This window comes from Alligator mississippiensis, chromosome 3 (genome assembly GCF_030867095.1).
Source record: "Alligator mississippiensis isolate rAllMis1 chromosome 3, rAllMis1, whole genome shotgun sequence".
NCBI lineage: Eukaryota > Metazoa > Chordata > Crocodylia > Alligatoridae > Alligator > Alligator mississippiensis.
Window position 1 is genome coordinate 260129875 of NC_081826.1, and position 20590 is coordinate 260150464.

General features: G+C 46.3%; 1 protein-coding gene across 1 annotated transcript in view; it reads left to right on the plus strand.

Annotated features, from left to right (window-relative positions):
• The first annotated feature begins 5418 nt into the window (after positions 1 to 5418).
• Positions 5419 to 20590, plus strand: part of LOC102576865 (interleukin-31 receptor subunit alpha) — a 36577-nt gene continuing 21405 nt past the window's right edge. Inside the window, exons 1-3 of the mRNA XM_019495857.2 lie at positions 5419 to 5495; positions 11820 to 12030; positions 19499 to 19654. Coding sequence (XP_019351402.2) covers positions 5430 to 5495; positions 11820 to 12030; positions 19499 to 19654 — 433 coding nt within the window. The 5' untranslated portion in view covers positions 5419 to 5429. The remainder of the gene's footprint in view (positions 5496 to 11819; positions 12031 to 19498; positions 19655 to 20590) is intronic.

The following is a 20590-nucleotide window of genomic DNA, read 5'->3' on the forward strand; positions in this document are numbered from 1 at the left end:
GGTCGGTTTCGACCTGGAAGGGTGTGGGCAGTGGGGTCCCGCAGGGCTCGGTCCTTGGACCGATACTCTTTAATGTCTTCATCAGCGACCTGGACGAGGGAGTGAAATGTACTCTGTCCAAGTTTGCAGATAACACAAAGCTATGGGGAGAAGAAGTGGACATGCTGGAGGGCAGGGAACAGCTGCAAGCAGACCTGGACAGGTTGGACAAGTGGGCAGAAAACAAAAGAATGCAGTTCAACAAGGAGAAATGCAAAGTGCTGCACCTAGGGAGGAAAAATGTCCAGCACACCTACAGCCTAGGGAATGACCTGCTGGGTGGCACGGAAGTGGAAAGGGATCTTGGAGTCCTAGTGGACTCCAAGATGAACATGAGTCGGCAGTGTGACGAAGCCATCAGAAAAGCCAATGGCACTTTATCGTGCATCAGCAGATGCATGACGAATAGGTCCAAGGAGGTGATACTTCCCCTCTATCGGGTGCTGGTCAGACCGCAGTTGGAGTACTGTGTGCAATTCTGGGCACCACACTTCAAGAGAGATGTGGATAACCTGGAGAGGGTCCAGAGAAGGGCCACTCGTATGGTTAAGGGCTTGCAGGCCAAGCCCTACGAGGAGAGACTAGAGAACCTGGACCTTTTCAGCCTCCGCAAGAGAAGGTTGAGAGGCGACCTTGTGGCTGCCTATAAGTTCATCACGGGGGCACAGAAGGGAATTGGTGAGGTATTATTCACCAAGGCGCCCCCAGGGGTTACAAGAAATAATGGCCACAAGCTAGCAGAGAGCAGATTTAGACTGGACATTAGGAAGAACTTCTTCACAGTTCAAGTGGCCAAGGTCTGGAATGGGCTCCCAAGGGAGGTGGTGCTCTCCCCTACCCTGGGGGTCTTCAAGAGGAGGTTGGATATGCATCTAGCTGGGGTCATCTAGACCCAGCACTCTTTCCTGCCTATGCAGGGGGTCGGACTCGATGATCTATTGAGGTCCCTTCCAACCCTAACATCTATGAATCTATAATATTAATAAGAGGGGGACTGAATTCAACCAACAGAGAATCTGACTCCTTTTCAGCAGTTAGCATCATTCTTGCGCAAAACACATAAAAAATAGCATTTGGTGTATGTGCTCAGTTTTTCAAGTACGTTTACTTCATAGCACATGCTTATGCCAATGCAAGCCCACTTGCAGTTATCCACATTGCACAACTGTAGACAGGTATGGCCTAAATAATGACATCCAGCTGATGTGCATGTGTCTAGCTCTAGAACTGATTTGTGGTATATATTGTGGGATTACTCATCTTCCCTTCACGGCTCCAAGGATGGAAGTAATTTAGCCCACCATCACAAACAGCTGAAGTTCTGGCTGTGCAAACTTGGCCAACCAAAATGAAGGAGCAGTGACAAGCCACAGATAATGTTTTTCCTGAAAAAACATTTCCAAAATCTTGACGGAGAGAGCTGATAACAAGAAGTTTTTGCATGAACATTACTCTCAAAGTTGGCTACCCCAGATTGCAATTGGCTTGTAACATTAGTTCAGTGCTAGCAAGCTAGCTGTGGTGAATGTTTTGTGACAGTTTTCTTAGAAGTGGTTCATCAGCAAGGGATGTCTGAAATAATGTTGGTTTTCAAAGAATGGGGGTGGAGGGGGGTGTCTCAAATTGCGCAGGAGCCATTGTGGAAACACATGCCTGTCATCTGTCCTCCTAAAGAAGCAAGTGAAACATGAACCACAAGGTAGTATTACTTGCTGCGTCTTCAGGGGTTAGTGACCAACATGGACAGGTTCATGAACACCAAGGTGGGAAGTGCAAGGAAGTGTACAATACCAGAATACTGAAGAAATCAGGAAGTTACATGCTTATACAAAAGGGGGTTCTTATTTCCTCCTGAGAACATCATCAGTGGAAGGATCAATATTCATTTATTTTGGGGGACCAACTCTATTCAGCAGGGGTCATGAAACAGTAACCTGACTATGTATGTTTGGGGCAATAAAATTCAACTATAGTACATGACTAGCAGTTGTAGGACTATAGTGGAGTGTGCATTTAGGTTGAAAACAAGAACCTATCTACAGAGATGTTTGGGTGCCAGTCATGCAAAGGCCATGTATACAACTGTGACCTGCTATGGTCTGCCCAACATTTAAAAGGCTTAAAGTAGGCATTTTTGCCTGGAATGGACCCAAGACCCACATGGCTTCCTGAACCAATCCAAGCAGCCAAAAACTGCACCCAACAATACTAGCTCAGGCTCAGGGAAGTCAAGCGATAGAAAGAATGCCGCATGCCCAGAGCCAGGCTAAGCAGCTTGAAGTCTGAGAGAGTATTTGGGAGTATTCTTGATAACATCTGACAGAGCAACAGGATGTATTTTTGTGCATATTATTTTGTTTTCAAAATAAAAGGTTAGGGCACTGTAAGATTAAGATTTTTACTTACAAAAATGTTTGCCAAATGCTTTTATAGTGACTTACTTGTTTGCTTCTTTTTTGTCTGTTGTAATTGTTTTAATATATCTCTATGCTTGGGGGGCTTTGGATAGCATGATTCCATACAATTTGGGTTTCAAATTTACTTATACTTTCACATAAAATAATTTTATTGCCTACAGTATTTCCCTTGTTTTCCTTCCCCTGAAACTGTGTCTAGCATACATTATACAGAGGTTGAGAGCATCGGTACTGTTTACTTTTCCCAGTTCCTGGAATTTACCCAAGACCTTTCCAAATCTTTCATTACTGGTCATGCGAGATAGCGAGCTTGTGAGTTTGAAGGCACAAGCACATGCAGATGATGGAGCCTCTTCAGAAACAAGACTGAAGGGATGCTCTATGAGCAAATGATTGTGGTCCCTTTAATAATTTCTTTCCTTGCCTTCCTGCAGAAGCAGGTGAAATGTGAACCACAAAGCAAAACCACCCCATATTTCTACAGAGTCTGAGGAATCTCTCCCTTCCTCCCATCCCAGGTCTATTTCCTTGTGTTTCATTCCCCATCACTTTCCTTTATTTTTCTTGTAGCTGGCCTTCTATTCACTCAGCCTTCTAAAAAGGAACATTGGCTCTTCTGATCTGGAAGTACCTGTAAAAGACTATGTAAGGTTTGGGGTTGGTTTTATTTACAACCCACACATGCCCATAGGTACAAAAGAGAAGAGCCCCCTTGTTTCCTGCATCAGCATATGACCCATCTGATACAGTGCTGTATTGAGCAATGGTGGGATTGTCAGTTAGGAGCAGGGATCCTGGTTTTCCCCATTTTTGTGTTTTTTTTAAATCGCAAAGTCTCTGACAAAAACCCAAAATCCATTATTAAAATTAAAGGCCCCCCAACAGCCCCGCTGGTGCCCCTCACAACAGCCCCCCAGCCCTGTACATGCAGGCACATACCCCAGCAGGTAAGTGTGCATGGGGTGGGGGGAAGGTGTCTGCATCCACTCCCAGGAGCAGGGCTGGGGGAGGGCAAGGGCAGCTGTGCTTCTGTGAGCCACACGCAGGTGGCTGCCACTGCACCACACTGCTGCTCCTGCACCTTGCGCTGCCTTCCTGGGGCCAGCCGCATGGCTCTGCAGGCAAGCTCCATGAGCACAGCTCTGCAGTGGTGGCAGCTGCGTGCTGCCTGGCCAACTGTGGGGGGGAGGTTTGCACATGGCAGCTGCCACCACCCAGCTGCCACACCCCACACCACTTGCCCGTGGAGCCATGCAGCTCATCGCAGGAAGGCGTCACAGGGCACAGAGCACCCCCACCAGCTGGGCAGCACGTATGCAGCCCACACACAGTGGCTGCACAGCTTACCTGCGGAGCCGTGCCCATGGAGCTGTGCAGCTGGCTGCAGAAAGGCAGCACAGCAGCAGAGGTGTGGTGCAGTGGTGGCTGCCATGTGTGAACCCCCACAGCTGGCCAGCCGGCTGGGCAGTGCATATGAGGCCCACAGAGGGGCACCCCTGCCCCTGCTCCTGGGAGCGGGCACAGGGAGCGAGCTGAGGTGGGGGACAGGGAAGGGGCACAGTGTGCTGCATGGGGCCAACAGCACCCAGCATGCCCCCCCAGGTAAGAAGGAAAATATGGCAATGCACCAGGGGAGAAGATACTGCCATGTTCTAGGGTGTGCTCCGACCCTGCCTGCCTGGGCTGGGGGAGGGGGAAGATGTCGGGGAAAGCTCCACATGGAGTGTCCACCCAGCTGGCAGGTACTCCATGTCTTTCCCCAACTTCTCCTCACTCCCTCAGCCCCAAGCCGGCTTCCCCCCCAGCCCTGCCCCACAACCCCCAAGCTCTACTTACCTTAGGCTCCAGGGAAGGAAGAGTGAGCCTGAGAGCAGCCTTGGCTGACTGAAAGGCCCAGGCTCTGCCCTTCTCTCTCTCCCCTCCCCCTCCAGGCAGGGCTGGGGATTTCCCACCCCTTTTGCAAATTGCTCTTGCAGGCTGGAACTCAGCCAGCCTGCAGAGCTCTTTGCAAAAGGGGGAAATCCACAGGTTTCTCTGATAAAATGGAAAATCCACATTTTCTCTGATTAAAAAAAATGGAAATCCATGGTTTTCTCCATGGGAAACGGAAAACCCAGATCCCTGGTTATGAGCTACCAGGCCCTGCTTCTCCAAAATCAGCAAGGTACCACACACTGCTCACTAAAAAGTTGAATTTTGCTACTGAGGTCCGCATCAATTCATGCTTCCACAGAATTGTAATCCATGCAGACCTCCTAAGCAGTGGTCTGATAGAAGTGGTGGTTTTGCAAAAAAACCCACCAAACCCCACTCCCCATCTCACCTCTACCTAGACAGCTTCCTTTGACCATACCAAGCCAGAAAAGACAGATGATTTGTGGGTATAGCCCTAAGAAATGTAGGTCAACAGACAGAGCTGTAATTCTGGATCAAGACAACAGTTAAGAGTTATAGAAGGAGTCCTTGAGAATTTAACATTTTTAAACCATGCCTTCTTGCATAGTAACAAAAGATGGGCAGGCAGCACTTGGCTGAAATTCTGTTCCCAATCTCTGTGCTTCTTATTCACTGTGGGTGTTAAAAGCAATTGAAGGCAAAGGATCAGGTCCATTTTTAGTATTTTAAATGATGCAACATATTTAATCATGTTTATTCTCAGGTGCCCATAGCAAACAATGCGGTCAATGTGACGGTTTCTGGATTACATGTAACATCATCATACATTGCACAGCTCAGATGCATACCCAATGATGAACACCACTGTGTCTGCGTTTGGAGCAGAGAGGTGGTGGTCCCTCATAGTAAGTGTCATGTGGCTCTTCTTGTTAGGCTTGGCAAGAAGGAAGCTGCACTTACAATTATTGCATAAGACTATGTAGTGTTTGCAGATGTTATTGAAAGCGTCAAAATCACATTGATTTTGTTTGAGTTTACATTCCCCGTCTCTGTTCACTAGAGCTGACTGAGAAGCCAATGATTTCATATACCACAATCACTGAACTCCCTCCAGGAAGAAGAAGTGTATTTCTTAAGTGGAAGGTATTTTGTTTTTGTGTTTGTTTGCAAAAATTATTTTTGAAAGAATGGGAAATTTTGTTCATCATATTGAAATTGCACCATAATTTATTCTCTATGCAAGAAAAAAACCGCATTATACAATTATACACCTCTGCACTGGCAATTCATAACAGTACATACATAAAATTTGTTCAGTTACATATTATGGTGTTTGAGGCTAGTAATTAAGATTGGTGCCATGTGGTGAACTTAGAGAATGCTTGAAGAAGTAAACACCTGAAACCATTGACCAGAATAAAGAGTCTTTGCATTCTACACTGCTATTTGCATACTTGAATGCTCAAGTCTCTCTCGCTCAATTCATCTCAAAAAGCTCCTCCAAGTAAACAGACCTGAAACTGCAGAGTTAAAGAGTTATTTTATCTTCTGAAGGAAACTTCTTATTTCTAAGTGAAACTCAAACTTTTTGAAAGAGCCCAGATTTAGGTTTTCTGGAAACATCTTCCAAGTTTTTAAAATTAAAATCTAGATACAAGGTAGGTGGCAAAGCAAACAAGTGTCCACATACAAAATAATAGAAAGAGTTGCCTAGCTGCATATTAACATAATGTCAGTAGCAATTCCAATGCTGAAGTGCCCTTTTTTCTGCAGTGGGCATAATGAACATCAGTAGATAGATCACTGCACGGCACACCTTTTTAATGATGAAATGAAACTGTCCTGATAAAATGTGGTCACAAAAGTGTAGGAGTAATTAATATGACCATCTTGAATATATCTTCAAAAGGACATTTTGATGAGCCAGTAGCTAATGGAGGTTTCAAGGTTTGCATTCCCAACAAGGAAACTAGTGCTTTTAAAAACCTAAGTTCTAATTTGAAAATTAATTCCTTTTCAAAATGGAAAAGTAAAGTAAAGGCTTCAAATTCTAAACCTGAGAAGTATGTCACAAGTGAAGCCTAAGGTCATAGTCAGGCTAGACTAAGACAAACACTTGTCTTATGAAACAATATAGCATGAGGGTGTAACGAAGTCCCACCCCAGGGGAGGCCATAAACCCTTGGAGCCCCCTCATTGCCTTTACTTCCTTTGGCAGATCTCCCATTCCACCACCTGCCACACCTTGAAGTAATTATACTTTTAGGAAAAAGGGAGGCTGCCCCAGGGCTCCCCAAGCAAGATCTCATACTCATGAGCACAGATGTCACTGCTCATTGCCTTAAAGCGTCATTGCCAGCCTCCTAATCTCCCTTTTTAGCTACACCCAAACTTTGCAGATGTTACCAATCATTTGCTCATCATTGGACTTAGGCCTACATTCTCTGCCCTTCCAGGGCTCAGGCCTCTTTACCTCCTCCAACAGACACTGCCCATCCTGGGTTTTACCTACTCTACTCAGCTGTTAGTCAGGAGTCTTGCTGCAGCCCTTTTGCTCTGGGACTCTTTTCTCCATAGCTTCCAGGTAAGACTACCTATGCAGCTCAGGCCCTGGGCTTATATCGTACAAGCCCAGCCCCTTTTGGGTCACGTGGCTCCCTTAATTGCCCTTTACCTTCCCTGCAGCCTGCCTTCCCTAAAATACAAAAATATAAAAATACAGGGGAATTTTTATATCTTTACAAAATTGCTTGCCTTTTAGCAGGGAATGATGAGCAGGTGAGGAGTCTAAACTGGATGTAGCAATTCATTTTTGATAGTGTGGTCAACAGTACATACAAACGTGAATGTAAAGCTAAAGGGAAAAAATGTTCCTAGCATGAGAATTTTGAGTTAGGCTCAGAAGATCTTATCTTCTAAGAGACATTACCTCAGAAAAAAAATTAAATTAATCTGTATTAAACTGGGAGACTTAAGAACATTTCTTGAAATGCAGATTCTTTAATGAATCTTTAATGAAAACTTTAATGAATATAGAAGTAGAAGAGATTTTTTTTTCCCAAACTTTGAATTGAGCATAAGGGGAAACTTTCCTGCCCCATTTATTTATGGAGATCTAAAAAAAAAAAGACAATTTAAGACACTAGAGTCTAGACCGGGGTGGGCAATTATTTCAGCTGGAGGACCACTTAATGACTTTTGGTGAGTTGTTGAGGGCCACAAGGGTAGCCCAACCCCTTGACAGGCACCCCACCACCTGATTGCCATGGTGGGACCAGAAGTCCCACACCTAAGCCCTGATCTTTGCCACCAGAAGTCCGCCCCTTGCCCCCAGAAGTACTCCTCTTGGGAGTGGGGTTTCTACCTTGGAACCAGAAAAAACCAATCACATACTAAAAATCAAACACCTACTGTAACATATTTTAATTTTATTTTAAAAAATATTTTTGTCCTGATTTACATGTGGGCATATATAGAGGTGATCACATAATAACTCAAAATAAAGTCTTATTCTTGTATATTGTGTGTGGGGGGTTGTAGGGGTGCATGTGAGGGGATTTGTAGGGGGTGCATGTGTGGAGGGGATTTTAGAGGGATTGTGAAGGGATTTGGGGGGTTGTGGGTGTTTGTGTGGAGGGTGGGGTTTGTGGAGGTGCGGAGTTTGTGGAGTAGTCTGTGGGGTTTGTGTGTGGTCTGTGGGGTTTGTGGGTTGGTATTGGGTTCATGGGGGTGTGTGAAAGTGTGTGGGTGGGTTTGGTTGTGGAGTTCATGAACTCCCCGCCCCACTCTCCGCCAAGGCACACAGACCTCGTCACCTGTTGCAGCAGCAGGTAGCAGCAGGCCCTTGGGGCACTCCTGGCCCATGGCAGGCAGAGCCCCGCAGCAGTGCGTGGGCCCAGCTGAATCTTGGGAGCTGCACATGGTGGCATGAAGCTGACCCAGTCCGGCCCGCTGGTGCACACCTTTGAGCCAGACCAGGCTGGCTCTATGCCAGCACACAGGGCTCTTGGAACTGCAGACAGGAGCCATGCACCATCAGGCCAGGCTGGCTCCATGCCTCCATGTAGGGCTTCCAGCACTCTAGCAGGCAGCTGCATGTGGAGGCACAGAGCCTGCCCAGCCCAATGATCTGTAAACTAGGAACCATGGAGAGTCGCACACCATTGGGCTAGTCAGATTCTGTGCTTCCATGTGTGGCTCCCCGCTGGAGTACAGGAAGCCCCACATGGAGGCACAGCGCTGGTCCATCCCAACCCAATGGCATGAGGCTCCCGTCTGCAGTGCCAGAAGCCCCATGTGCTGGTATGGATCCAGCCTGGTTTGGCTCAAAGGTGCGTGCCAGTGGGCCAGGCCAGGCCATTTTTGTGCTGCTACATGTAGCTCCTGGGATTCAGTCAGATCCATGCACTAGAGCCAAGGGGCTCTTCCTGGAGAGGGCCAGGAGCACCTTGGGGGCCCACTGCCCACTGTTGCTGCTGCATCATGGCAGGGAGGTGCACACCTACCCACAAACCCCACACCCATCCCCACTCCTGCAAGCATGAGCTCCCCTCCCCACTGACCACCTGTTCAGTTGCGCACCATTGCTTGGTGCCTCCATATGTGACACCCAGATGGAGTGCTGGGAGCCCCATGGAGGTGGAAGCACAGAGCCTGCCTGGTGCAATGGCACACAACTTCTGAAAGCCTGTTCCCACCGGCTTTCAAAGGGGCAGCTGCAAGCTGGTAATAATTGTTTTTTGGAGGAGCACCATGGGCCAAATAAAATGGCCTGGCAAGCCAGATCTGGACTGTGGGCTGTATTTTGCTCACCCCAACCTAGAACCATATCTGCAATTTTCATGGCTGTATCAAATTAGAGTAGCGGTGCTCATACATTTTGGCTAGCAGATCAGATGGGCAGTGCCTAGGGCTGGTGTGGCAGGGTGTCCCACATGAAGGAGGAGAGGGGTTGTGGCCCAACCCCATGGGGAAGGAGTGGGGGGAGGGTCATGGCCCAGCTCCATCCTAGCTGCAGGGAGGGAAGAGGGCATGGCCCAGCCCAAATTTGGCCATGCCAGGGGGTAGAGGCCTCATGGCTTGGCTCCAATCCACTGTGTGGACTTTGGCAGTGGGGGAGTGTGGCAATATTAATTACTGCTGCTCCCCTGCCACCAAATTTCCCAATCCATTGGGAGGCCCACGGGCCAGATGTCATGGCTCTGCAGGCCAGATCTGGCCTGTGGGCTGGAGGGTGAAAACCCCTGCATTACAGCAGTGATTGATCCTCAACCAGAGTGCTGTGAGAACCCCTTCAGGGTACTGTGATGCAGGTGTCACCACTGCTATGGCAGCAGCTAAATAAAACTGCCCTGCATACAGGGCTGTGGCACACTTGCACCCCTCCTGCATCAAGGTTCTCTGATAACCCTTAAGCAGGCTGGACAGCAGACTTCCTACAGCTCTTCCTGGTACATCCCCTAAAAGAGACATGTGGGACAGTTGTACCTCTGTTTCCAGGAGACACTGCAGGGTCAGATAGGGAAGGGCTGCAATAGCACCCAACTCTCTGGCCTGCTTTAGGCTTATCAAGGAACCCTAATGCAGGATGAGCGCAGGCACATAGTTTCATAGTTGGTAGGGTCTGAAGAGACCTGAGCAGATCATCAAGTCCAACCCCCTGCCATGGCAGGAAAAAGTACTGGGGTCAAACGACATGCCCTTTTGGTTTTAGTGTGCAGCAGAAGTGTAGGACAGTTTTATCTGGCAGCAGTGACACCAAGTTGAGAAGCACTGAAGTAAAGTTGAATACAACAGTGGTTCAACTGGAGATACTGCCATATTCTGGAGGGTGCCACATTGTGGAGGGTGCCCTGACTGAAAAGGCTGAGAATCACTGCATTCGAGAGGCTCATAATCATGTGATGAACTAGTACACCCAGCTTCTTTTTCATCACAACTATTTCCAGCCAACTGTTCCAGCTAATAGCAGAACTTCTTGTAATTTGTTACCAAGTACATGACTTAATTTTGTACTGTTAATCTCATCCTGTTTCTATCACTCCAGTTCTCAAGATAATTCAGTTCTTCCTGTATGACATTCTGACCCTCCTCTTTATTAGTTCCCAATTCCATGCCATCAGCAAATTTCCTCAGCATAGTTCCAGTCTTCATACCAAGGGCATTAACTAGTAAGATTGGTCCTAGCAGTGATCCCTCTTCCAATGTGATAGCTCCCCATTCACCACAACCCTTTGCCATCTTTCCTCAACCCAGTTTCCTTCTCCTCTATGTTAACTAATACATTGCCAAATGGTCCTATAGCAAATATCTTACTGTAGCCCAGAAAAAGGAGATTTGCTATGTTTCTCTCATCTAGAAAATCTGTTATTTTACCAGGTTATTTTGGCAAAATCTACTTTTGATAAGCTCATTTTGTTCTTAATCCCATTTTCCATTTAACATCATATACTCAATTATTCTTTACTCAAAGACTTGTTCTAAAGCTTTGTACAATATTGAGGTCAAACTAGCAGGCTAGTCTGAATGGATTCCCATTTCCTAAATGTAGGTGCTCTATAAAAAGCCACCCTCAGCATAAAAGAAATGCAAAACTCTAGAACACTTGGTTCAGAAATGATACCTTTTATTAGATCAACTAAGAAATCACAAAAAAAAATATTTTTTCTGCAAGCTTTCGGGCACACACTCCCTTCCTCAGGCTCAGGGAAAATTAAAGATGGTAAAAATTCCCTAAATACATACCCCCAAATAATATATTTGTTAAAAATGCCTATGACCAAGCCTGAGATCATAACCCAGTGCGTTAAGCGTGTGTGTTTAGTGTTTAACTTTCACCACAGTTGTGGTTTCTATTTTCATACCCTCATTGCTATGATCTCTTTTGGGGATTACTCTGTCGATTGTACTAAACAACTACTACCTAACAAATAGTATCAATAGATACATGACATTTTCAAAATGTAATTTAAGTTACTGAGGCTCACCCTTTCCAACAGAAGTCCAGATGACCTATAGAATCTAGGAAGCTGAACTGATTATCAACATATAATTAAACACCTAATTCTCATTAACTTTCAAGTTCCAAATTATCAGACTTACATTTCCAGTGGAGTGTACAGAACTTTATAGCTGCTTTATCACTATTAGCATTAATTAGATATTCCTAGACACAGTTCCAATTAAGCAAAATACATAATCATGCATTTAAGCTTTATTGACTCCTATGAAACTTAAGAACATTATAATTTTAAGCAAGTGCTAAATTAGTTCCTAATTCTTGAATCTCCTTTTGATGGACAGACAGTTAGCACAATGACATTTTGTTTCTTGAAACATACTTTCATACGTGACTTATAACTTACAATTTTGCAACAATGGTTGTAATTTGATATTTGTAGGATATAATATTTGATATTTGTAGGATATAATGGCTGATTGTTCAGTAATAATTTATTTTTACATCAGACAACACAAAACAGGAACGTCATTGGATACTATGTTAATGTTGAGAGGATACCCAACAGTTGCAACAAACCACCAAGTCACATCAGCCTGACAGAAGAGAAACTGCATCTAAATCTCTCCATGGCTTATTATAGGCTAAATATTTCTGCCTATAATGCAGCAGGAGAATCTCCACAGACCACTTATATTGTTCCAAATTTCACTACAACAGGTACTTTTATTACTTATTCAGTAGACTGGTGAAGAAGTTTCACAAGTGTTCTTTTTGGGCAACTGTCTTCTGTCACAAAAAGCCTTTGGTGAAATACATATATTATTTCTCTCAACTCTTCTTTTTAGAGCTTTTATCTTTGCAGGATTCCAGGATCCTTCATCTTTCCAGGATTCTATGGAAACTGGCCAAGAGCCAGTTTAATGGAACTATGAAAACAGTTTGTTTCATTTATCATTTACCACAATGTAGTTAATGGCCTGCAAGGATAAGGACACTCAAGGAACTGTGTCATCACTTCAAACAGGAAAGCTGAAGAGTTAACTGTTAACCAGACAGATGTATTTCAGCTAGGCTGTTGAACTGATTAACTAATATTGCCTTGTATTTCCTATACTATTTGTGCTCTGATGTGTTTGTAGCTGTATGCAGTCTATATCAGTGATTCTCAACCTGGGTGATGTAGCAAACCAGGGTGCTTCCAAGATTTTTTTCAAGTGTGCCTTGACTTAAAGAAAGGGTGCCTTGAGTCTAAAAAGGTTGAGAACTACTGATCTAGATGAACACTAGAGAAAAGATGTTTTACAACAGACAAGGACAATCTAGCACCTTGAATAATTACAATTAAGTTTATGATGATTTTTTTTCTCTAAGCATTCTTTATTTTCCCATCTTCTATCAAATTTCACTTGAGCACAGTTGAAATATAACACCAAAGGGGGAAGGGATTTGAAGACATGAGACCCTTCCAAATGAAAAACTAAGAAAATGTGACAGGTGTGATCATTTCTGTGCCTGTAGACACTCGCCTAAATATGTGTAGCACATTTGAGCCCCAGGAGCAGCCATGACGGTCCCTGGTGGCCACGTATTTCCTGCTCTGCTCTGGCTCTAGAGTACCCTTTCTTCACTTTTCCTGCCACACCTAGATGTACTTGGTTGATTTTGTTTGAAGGGGAGGTTGCCCCAGGGTCCTAGAGCGAGCCCTAGTCCTTCCTTCTGCCAGCAGATCCCTCCCAGACTCAAATCCTGTCCTCCTGACCAATCCATACCCAAAGGCACCTCTTGCCTTATGGACAATTCATGACCTCCAGCTGCCCTCATAGTCATGCCCATGCCTCACAGATGTTATTGATCAGTCACTCTCATCAGACCTCTGTAGGCCTCTCCATTCTCAATGGGGCCTCAGGCTTTCCAGCCTCCACCTTTTAGCTTCTTCTAGCTGGGCCCTTTGTAGCCCAGGCCCACTGTGCTGACCTGGCTTCTCAGGCTCTGGGCCCCCTGGGCCTGGTGCCCACCCTTTTCGGGCTCTTGGCTCCCTGGGCCTGGTGGCCACCCCTCTCGGGCTCCAGGCCTGTCTGGCCACCACCTGTGCTAGGCTTCAGCCTTTTTCTAAGCTTCTGCCACCCTTTGGCTTAAGCCTGCTCTGTATCCTGAGCCTGGGCCCCTGGTAGGACTCAAAACTCATCCTGAGCCTGGTGTGCCCCTGGGACCCTGATGTGGGCTAACCAGAATGTGCTTTTCAGGTGCCTTGCTGTGGCCTCCTTATATGCCCCTACAGCCATACCCAAACCACTGGTTAACTAGAACACAAAATATACAAGAAATTACTTCAGCTCAAGGTTTCCCCACTCTGGGTCACTGTCCCACTGCCAGGCCACCCTCCCACTCTCCAACTCTGTCATGGACATACTTGGCATGCCTGCAGTTTCCCTCTTCTCACCAGCCTGAGCTGACAGGAACTCCTCTCTTGGCAGAGTTCGGGGCCACACTACCCGTCTGCTTCAGGAAGCCAGGTTATATTCTCTGGGCTCCTCTTCCTACTGGTGGAGTGCTCCCTTGTCTGGCAGCAGGTGGGCCTCTTAATTTTAATGAGCAGCTGACTGCTCCCTTTGTTGCTGTCCCTCCTGCAACTAACTCCTGGTTAGCTGCAGGGTCTCTTTCTCCTGTCTTTTTTCATAGATTTCATAGACATTAGGGCTGGAAGGGACCTCGGAAGATCATCGAGTCCAGCCCCCTGCCCAAAGGGCAGGCAGTCAGCTGGGGTCATAGGATCCCAGCAAGATAAGCATCCAGTTTCCTCTTGAAGGTGTTCAATGTTGGCGCTTGAACCACCTTCGGTGGCAGGCTGTTCCAGACCTTGGGGGCTCGGACAGTAAAGAAATTCTTCCTTATGTCCAGCCTGAAACGGTCTTGTAGTAGTTTATGACCATTCGACCTAGTCGTCATCCTTTGGGGTGCTCTGGTGAACAAACGTTCCCCCAGATACTGGCGGTCACCCCTGATAAACTTATAGGTGGCCATCAGATCACCCCTGAGCCTGCGCTTTTCCAGGCTAAAGAGCCCCAGGGCTCTCAACCTGTCATCATAGGGTCTGCCTCCCTGACCTCTGATCATGCGCGTGGCTCTTCTCTGGACTCTCTCAAGCTTCTCCACATCCTTGTTGAATTGTGGAGCCCAAAATTGGATGCAGTACTCCAGCTGCGGCCTCACTAAGGCCGAGTACAAGGGGAGAATGACGTCCCGGGATTTGCTTGAGAAGCATCTATGGATGCAAGCCAGCATTTTGGTCGCTTTACTAGCCGCAGCATCGCACTGCAGGCTCATGTTCATCTTGTGGTCAATGATGACCCCCAAGTCTCTTTCTTCCTTAGTGCTAGCCATCATAGCACTGCCGAGCCTATAAGGATGCTGCGGGTTTTTCTTCCCAAGGTGGAGAACCTTGCATTTATCGGCGTTGAACACCATCAGATTCTCGTCCGCCCACTCGCTGAGCCTGTCCAGGTCAGCCTGGATCACCCACCTGTCTTCTGGTGTGGATGTTTTGCCCCAAAGTTTGGTGTCATCGGCGAACTTGGCCAGTCCGCTCCTGACTCCAGTGTCCACATCATTAATGAAGATGTTGAACAGTATGGGTCCAAGGACAGAGCCTTGGGGGACCCCACTGGTCACAGGACACCATGATGAGTGACTTCCATCAATTACTACCATCTGGGTCCGACCACGGAGCCAATTTTCCAGCCAGTGGATCGTGGAGGACCCAAGGCGACAATTGGCCAGTTTCTCCAAGAGGTGATCATGGGAAGCCAGATCGAAGGCTTTTTTGAAGTCAAGATATATGACATCAATCTCTTCTCCCTTATCCAGGTGATAGGTCACCTGGTCATAGAAGGAAATGAGATTGGTCAAGCAAGACCTACCCGCAACAAACCCGTGCTGGCTATCCCTCAGGATGTTGGCGTCAGCCAGTCCATTAAGGATGGCCTCTTTAATAAACTTTTCTAAGATCTTCCTCAGGATAGAAGTCAGGCTAATGGGCCTATAGTTAGCTGGATCCACTTTCCTCCCTTTCTTGAAGATAGGCACCACATTGGCCTTCTTCCAGTCTTCGGGCACTACACCAGAGTGCCAAGAGTTTTCAAAGATCCGTGCTAGAGGCTGGGCTGTGATGCTCACCAGCTCCTTGAGTACCCTGGGGTGAAGATTGTCAGGGCCGGCTGACTTGAAGGTATCCAGCTTCTCAAGATGTTCCTTCACGAAGTCAGCATTAATGGAGGGCAGGGGATCACACTCACCCGGACTTCCCTGTCCCGTAGCGGACATGGGTGTCCCATGGGACTGATGAAAGACCGACGCAAAGTACCTATTTAATAGGTTGGCTTTTTCCTGGGCGTCAGTTGTCAGTTGCCCCATCTGGTTCAGCAGGGGTCCAATGTTGCCCCTGCTTTTCCTCCGGCTCCCCACATATCTGAAAAAGGACTTTTTATTGACCTTGATCCTCAAAGCTAGTTGGAGTTCAGTTGCAGCCTTGGCTTTCCTGGTCTGCTCCCTACAGGACTGGACCAGTGCAGAATAATCCTCCTTGGAGGTGACTCCCATCCTCCATCCTTTGTAGGCCTTTCTTTTTAGCTTCAGGAGGTCTGCTAGGTCCCTGGAGAGCCAGGGGGCTGCTGTGCCCTCTTGCTGCCTTTCCTCCGAGATGGAATAGACTTAGTTTGTGCATTGAGGATCGCTCCCTTGAGGAGCAGCTACTCTTCTTGAACTCCCCTCTCCCTGTGGTCATGGTCCCTTAGGGCCTCACTGACAAGCCTCCTGAGCTTGTCAAAGTTGGCTTTCCTGAAGTCAAGGATTTCTGTGTTGCTGACTGACTTGCCAGCTTTTCGGCGGATGGTGAAGGTGATCAGCTCGTGGTCGCTGTCACCCAGCTTCCCATCGATCACTAGGTCGCTGACTAGGTCATCCCCAGTAGCCAGTACCAGGTCGAGCAGCGCTTTGCCTCTCATTGGCCCATAGACTTCTTGAGTCAGGTAGAGGTCATCCATGCACAAGAGGAAGCTTTGCGACCGCTCAGATTTTGCTGAGCGATCCTCCCACGAGATGTCCAGGTAATTGAAGTCACCCATGACAACCATGGTCCTGGAGCATGCTGCCTCAGCCAGTTCCTGGGCAAACTCCTGGTCAAGCTCAGGACTTTGGGTGGGAGGTCTGTAGTAGACTCCCACCATTGTGTCCCCTGTGCCGTGTTCCCCATGGATTTTAACCCAGAGGGTCTCCAGCCGTCCACCCTGGTTGCCAATATTGGCTTGTAGGGACGTGTAGCTTTCCTTAACATAGAGAGCTACACCCCCGCCCCTTTTCTGTACACGATCCCTCCTGTACAGGGTATAGCCATCTATACCCGTGGTCCAGTCATGGGTGGAGTCCCACCAGGTCTCCGTTGTCCCTATGACTTCATAATTATTTGCATTGAGCAGGAGGATGAGCTCCTCCTGCTTATTCCCCAAGCTCCTGGCATTTGTGTACAGGCAGGCAAGTGTCCCCTGGGGGGCTTCTTCCTTGCCCACAGATTTTACCAGGGCTGGGGCAGGGGTGGGCTCCCTTAAGTGCCTTAAACTGCTGGCTTTGCAAGGATTGCTCAGCGGGCCAGCAGTGGCGGTAGTCCCCCCGTCCCCCAGCGGGCTTAGTTTAAAGCCTGGTGGAGCAGGTCAGCCAGTCTGGCTGAGAAGAGCCTCCTCCCTAGGGGAGAAAGGTGGAGACCATCTCTTCCCAGCAGCTCGCTGCCTCTCTCGCCAAAGAGCGGGCTGTGGTCATGGAAGCCAAAGCCTTCCTGACGACACCAGCGCTGCAGTCTTTGGTTGACCACGTGGATCCTCCTCTCCCTCCTCAGCCCATAGCCTGAGACTAGGAGGATCGACGAGAACACCACCTGTGCCCCCAGACCCTTTAGCCCCGCTCCCAAATCCCTATAGCGCCTCATGACCTGGCTGGGAGCGCTCTGAGCCGTGTCATTGGTGCCCACATGAATAAGGAGCATGGGATAGTGGTCTGTGGGTTGGAGGAGCTTTGGGATCCTCTCCGCAATGTTTTTTCCCTTCAAGTAACAGGAGCCCCAGGCTCCCTGTTCCAATGTGCTATAAACATTAATGTGTGTAGATCAAAAATGTTACAAACTGTAATAACTTATACTCTCATCTTGATTACTATAAACTCTTCTCTCTGGCTGCCTGGCAGCCATGTTTCTCCCCTCTATTCTCTTCAAAATACAGCTAAGATTCTTTCTGTCCTAGTTTCTGACAAGCGCTTCCTCATTTTCTACAAGATAATTCATGCTTTTTGTCTCTACATTTGATGGCGGAAAGGAGAAATCAGACACTTTTAAACATCACAGTATACAGCAGCTACTGCATGTAACTACCCATTTCTTGGGCAAAGACAATATCTTCCTATGCCTAAGGCCTGTTTGCTTTGTGCAATGCCATTTGTAACAGGACTGATATATTTAGGTGCTAACAATTTAAATATTTAGCAATAGAAGAGTTACTGTTTTATAATATGGTTCAGTCTAAGTAATTTGCTGTTAAAGACTTTACAGTTTGAATGAATCTATTTACTGTTATGACAGTTTGCTCTTCTAGGGCAGGATTTCTTATGGGCTAGCAGCCTCTAGCTACCTCTATCACTGCCCCACTGATGTGTCTGATGTTAACTCTTCCTAGCTTTTTCTATCCACCACTAGAATTTTCTAGCAAGGCAAGAATTTTCACTACTTCACTACTTCTGAGCAATCTTTTTGTCTCTGAACCTTGACTACTTTAGTTTTCACCCATTTTCCTCTACATTTTCCTGACACTGAAAAATATATTATTCTTCCAACTTCAGTCTTTTCTGCAGTATCATTCTACTGGTAGTCATTTGTTGACTGAATGGATCAACTTGGAAAAACTTGAGAGGGTCCAGAGAAGAGGCACCCGTATGATCAGGGACTGGCAAGGCAAGCCATACAAGGAAAGGCTGAGGGACCTGGGTCTCTTTAGCCGAAAGAAGAGAAGGTTGAGAGGGAACTTGATAGCTTACTGCTATATCAGAGGAGCACATCAGGAGCTTGGTGAACCTCTGCTCACTACAGCACCCCTGGGGAAGACCAGGACCAATGGGTACAAACTCCTGGAAGGTTGCTTCAGGCTTAATATCAGGAAAAACTCCTTCACAGTCAGGGTGACCAGACTGTGGATAAACTCCCTCCAGAGGTGGTGAAGTTACCTACCCTGGAGATTTGCAAGAGAAGACTGGACAGTCATGTTACTGGGGTCACCTAACCCCAGTTGTCTTCCTGACTACAGCGGGGGGTGGGGCTGGACCCAATGATCTGCAAGGTCCCTTCCAGCCCCTAACGATCTATGAATCTATGAACTTAATCTTCATTACTCCTTTTAGACACTTATTTTTCATGGTATTTTCTGTCCATATTTCATCCTTTACTTTGTCTCACGTGAAGGCCTGGCACATTCAAGAAGCATTACTGGTATGATACAGACACTGAATTTGTTTCCCAGATGTACTTTGTCTTGGAGCAACCAGATAGTCTTCAGTCACTCTACTTAACTCTGCCTTAGAACAACTATCATACTGCATTTCAGCTTGAAAAGCTCTCTAATTCTATCTTTTGTCAGCCATAAAGTTTCCCTTTATCCATGTCTAACAAGTTGTTGTTCTTCCCTCTTAGTTCAAGCCAGTTACTCTGCCTTGTTATTATTATTAAGGGGGTTGCATCAGATTTAATTTATACATAAGGAAAAAATTAGACCCATTTTTCCTCTGAATCCTCAAAGGTTAATGTGACAGTCACTCTTTGGCCAAAGGTGTTGAACCTAACAGCACTCTATTCAGCAGTTAACTTCTGCTGAGGACAGTTGCTGCTGAGCAAAACAATAAACTCCCTCTCTCTCTAAAGTCTCCCCTTTGTGTCTTCTCTTTGCTGGCTGTATGAGATAAGAGGCCACAACCAGAAGTCAACCCTGCTTTTCCATACTCAGCACTGCAAAGCAGCAGACCTTAAGCTGGCTTGAAACTTTTTAAAAATACATCACCATCACTGCTTTAAGTACGGGGATGATGACTTCAGTGAAAATTATTTTAAAAGATTTACTTTGCTTTTTATTGATCTATAAAATATTATATTGTTCCACAGTGCTGGGCCAACTCAATGCCATACCACAGGGAAATAATACTGTTATCACCTGGACTCCAGAATACAATCCACAATGTTTTATAGTTGACTGGGGCACCGGTAAAGAAGATATGCACATGAAAATAATCACTAAGCCAGTGGAAAATTTCACACTAGGTAACGTCAACTTTCTTCCACTGGTTGTTCAGTAAGCATGCATGAAACACGTTCTTTTCTTTCATTCATTTTAAAAGCCAGAACGCAGCTGAAAATCTAGTGAATGCCCTGCTCGCTCTACCACCATTTCACACTCCTTGTTCTGCATACATAGATAAAGGCCCAATTTCAGATGTGCTGAACACTCCCAAACAACATACAAACAGCAACAGTCCTCAGTAGGAATTTTTCTGGTCATGCTCAGTAAAGAAATGCAGCTATTTTACCTTCTCTCCCACCCTCAAATCCAGAACATCCTTTCACTACTTGTTCTGGTAAAATTTGCTTCCACAAGCGATCTTGCAAAAGCTTCCCACTAGGTGACATTTCATCTCTCTTTTTTTTTTAATTTGCCCTTGTCATGTCAACAATACTTAGCTTGCTAGGCAGCATATCTTCCTTATGTGCAAAGAGCTTCTGTTCGGAAAGAGTTTACAGGACTTTCATCCTACCTATCGATTGGGATCGCATAGGTGGCTCTGGCTAGGATCAATCAGGATTAGCTTCAATGTACATTGGAGGACTTCTGATCTGAGGTTCATAATTGAAATGTTATCTGTAATTCATCTGCTTTTTTCCTTTATCCTCTTATTACTTGCACTACCTGGTTGTGTCTGATTTTTTATAGTGCCAGACAGAAAATCCTTGAACCAAGAGGTCTACAGACATTTTATTTTCCTGCTTTTGACATGATGGCTCTGTCCTTACAAAGGCAGACTACAAATAAAGTCAATATTCTATAAAAGTCAGGCTGTGTTACACTTTTTTCTGAGTATGGGGAAAAACACACCCAAGTGTCATCAAGTCATTCCCTCACCTAAGACAGAACCAAGCATATAAAAAAATTACCCAAATCTTGAAGTTTTTTTCTTGTTCAGGAGAGAATCAGTCACTGAT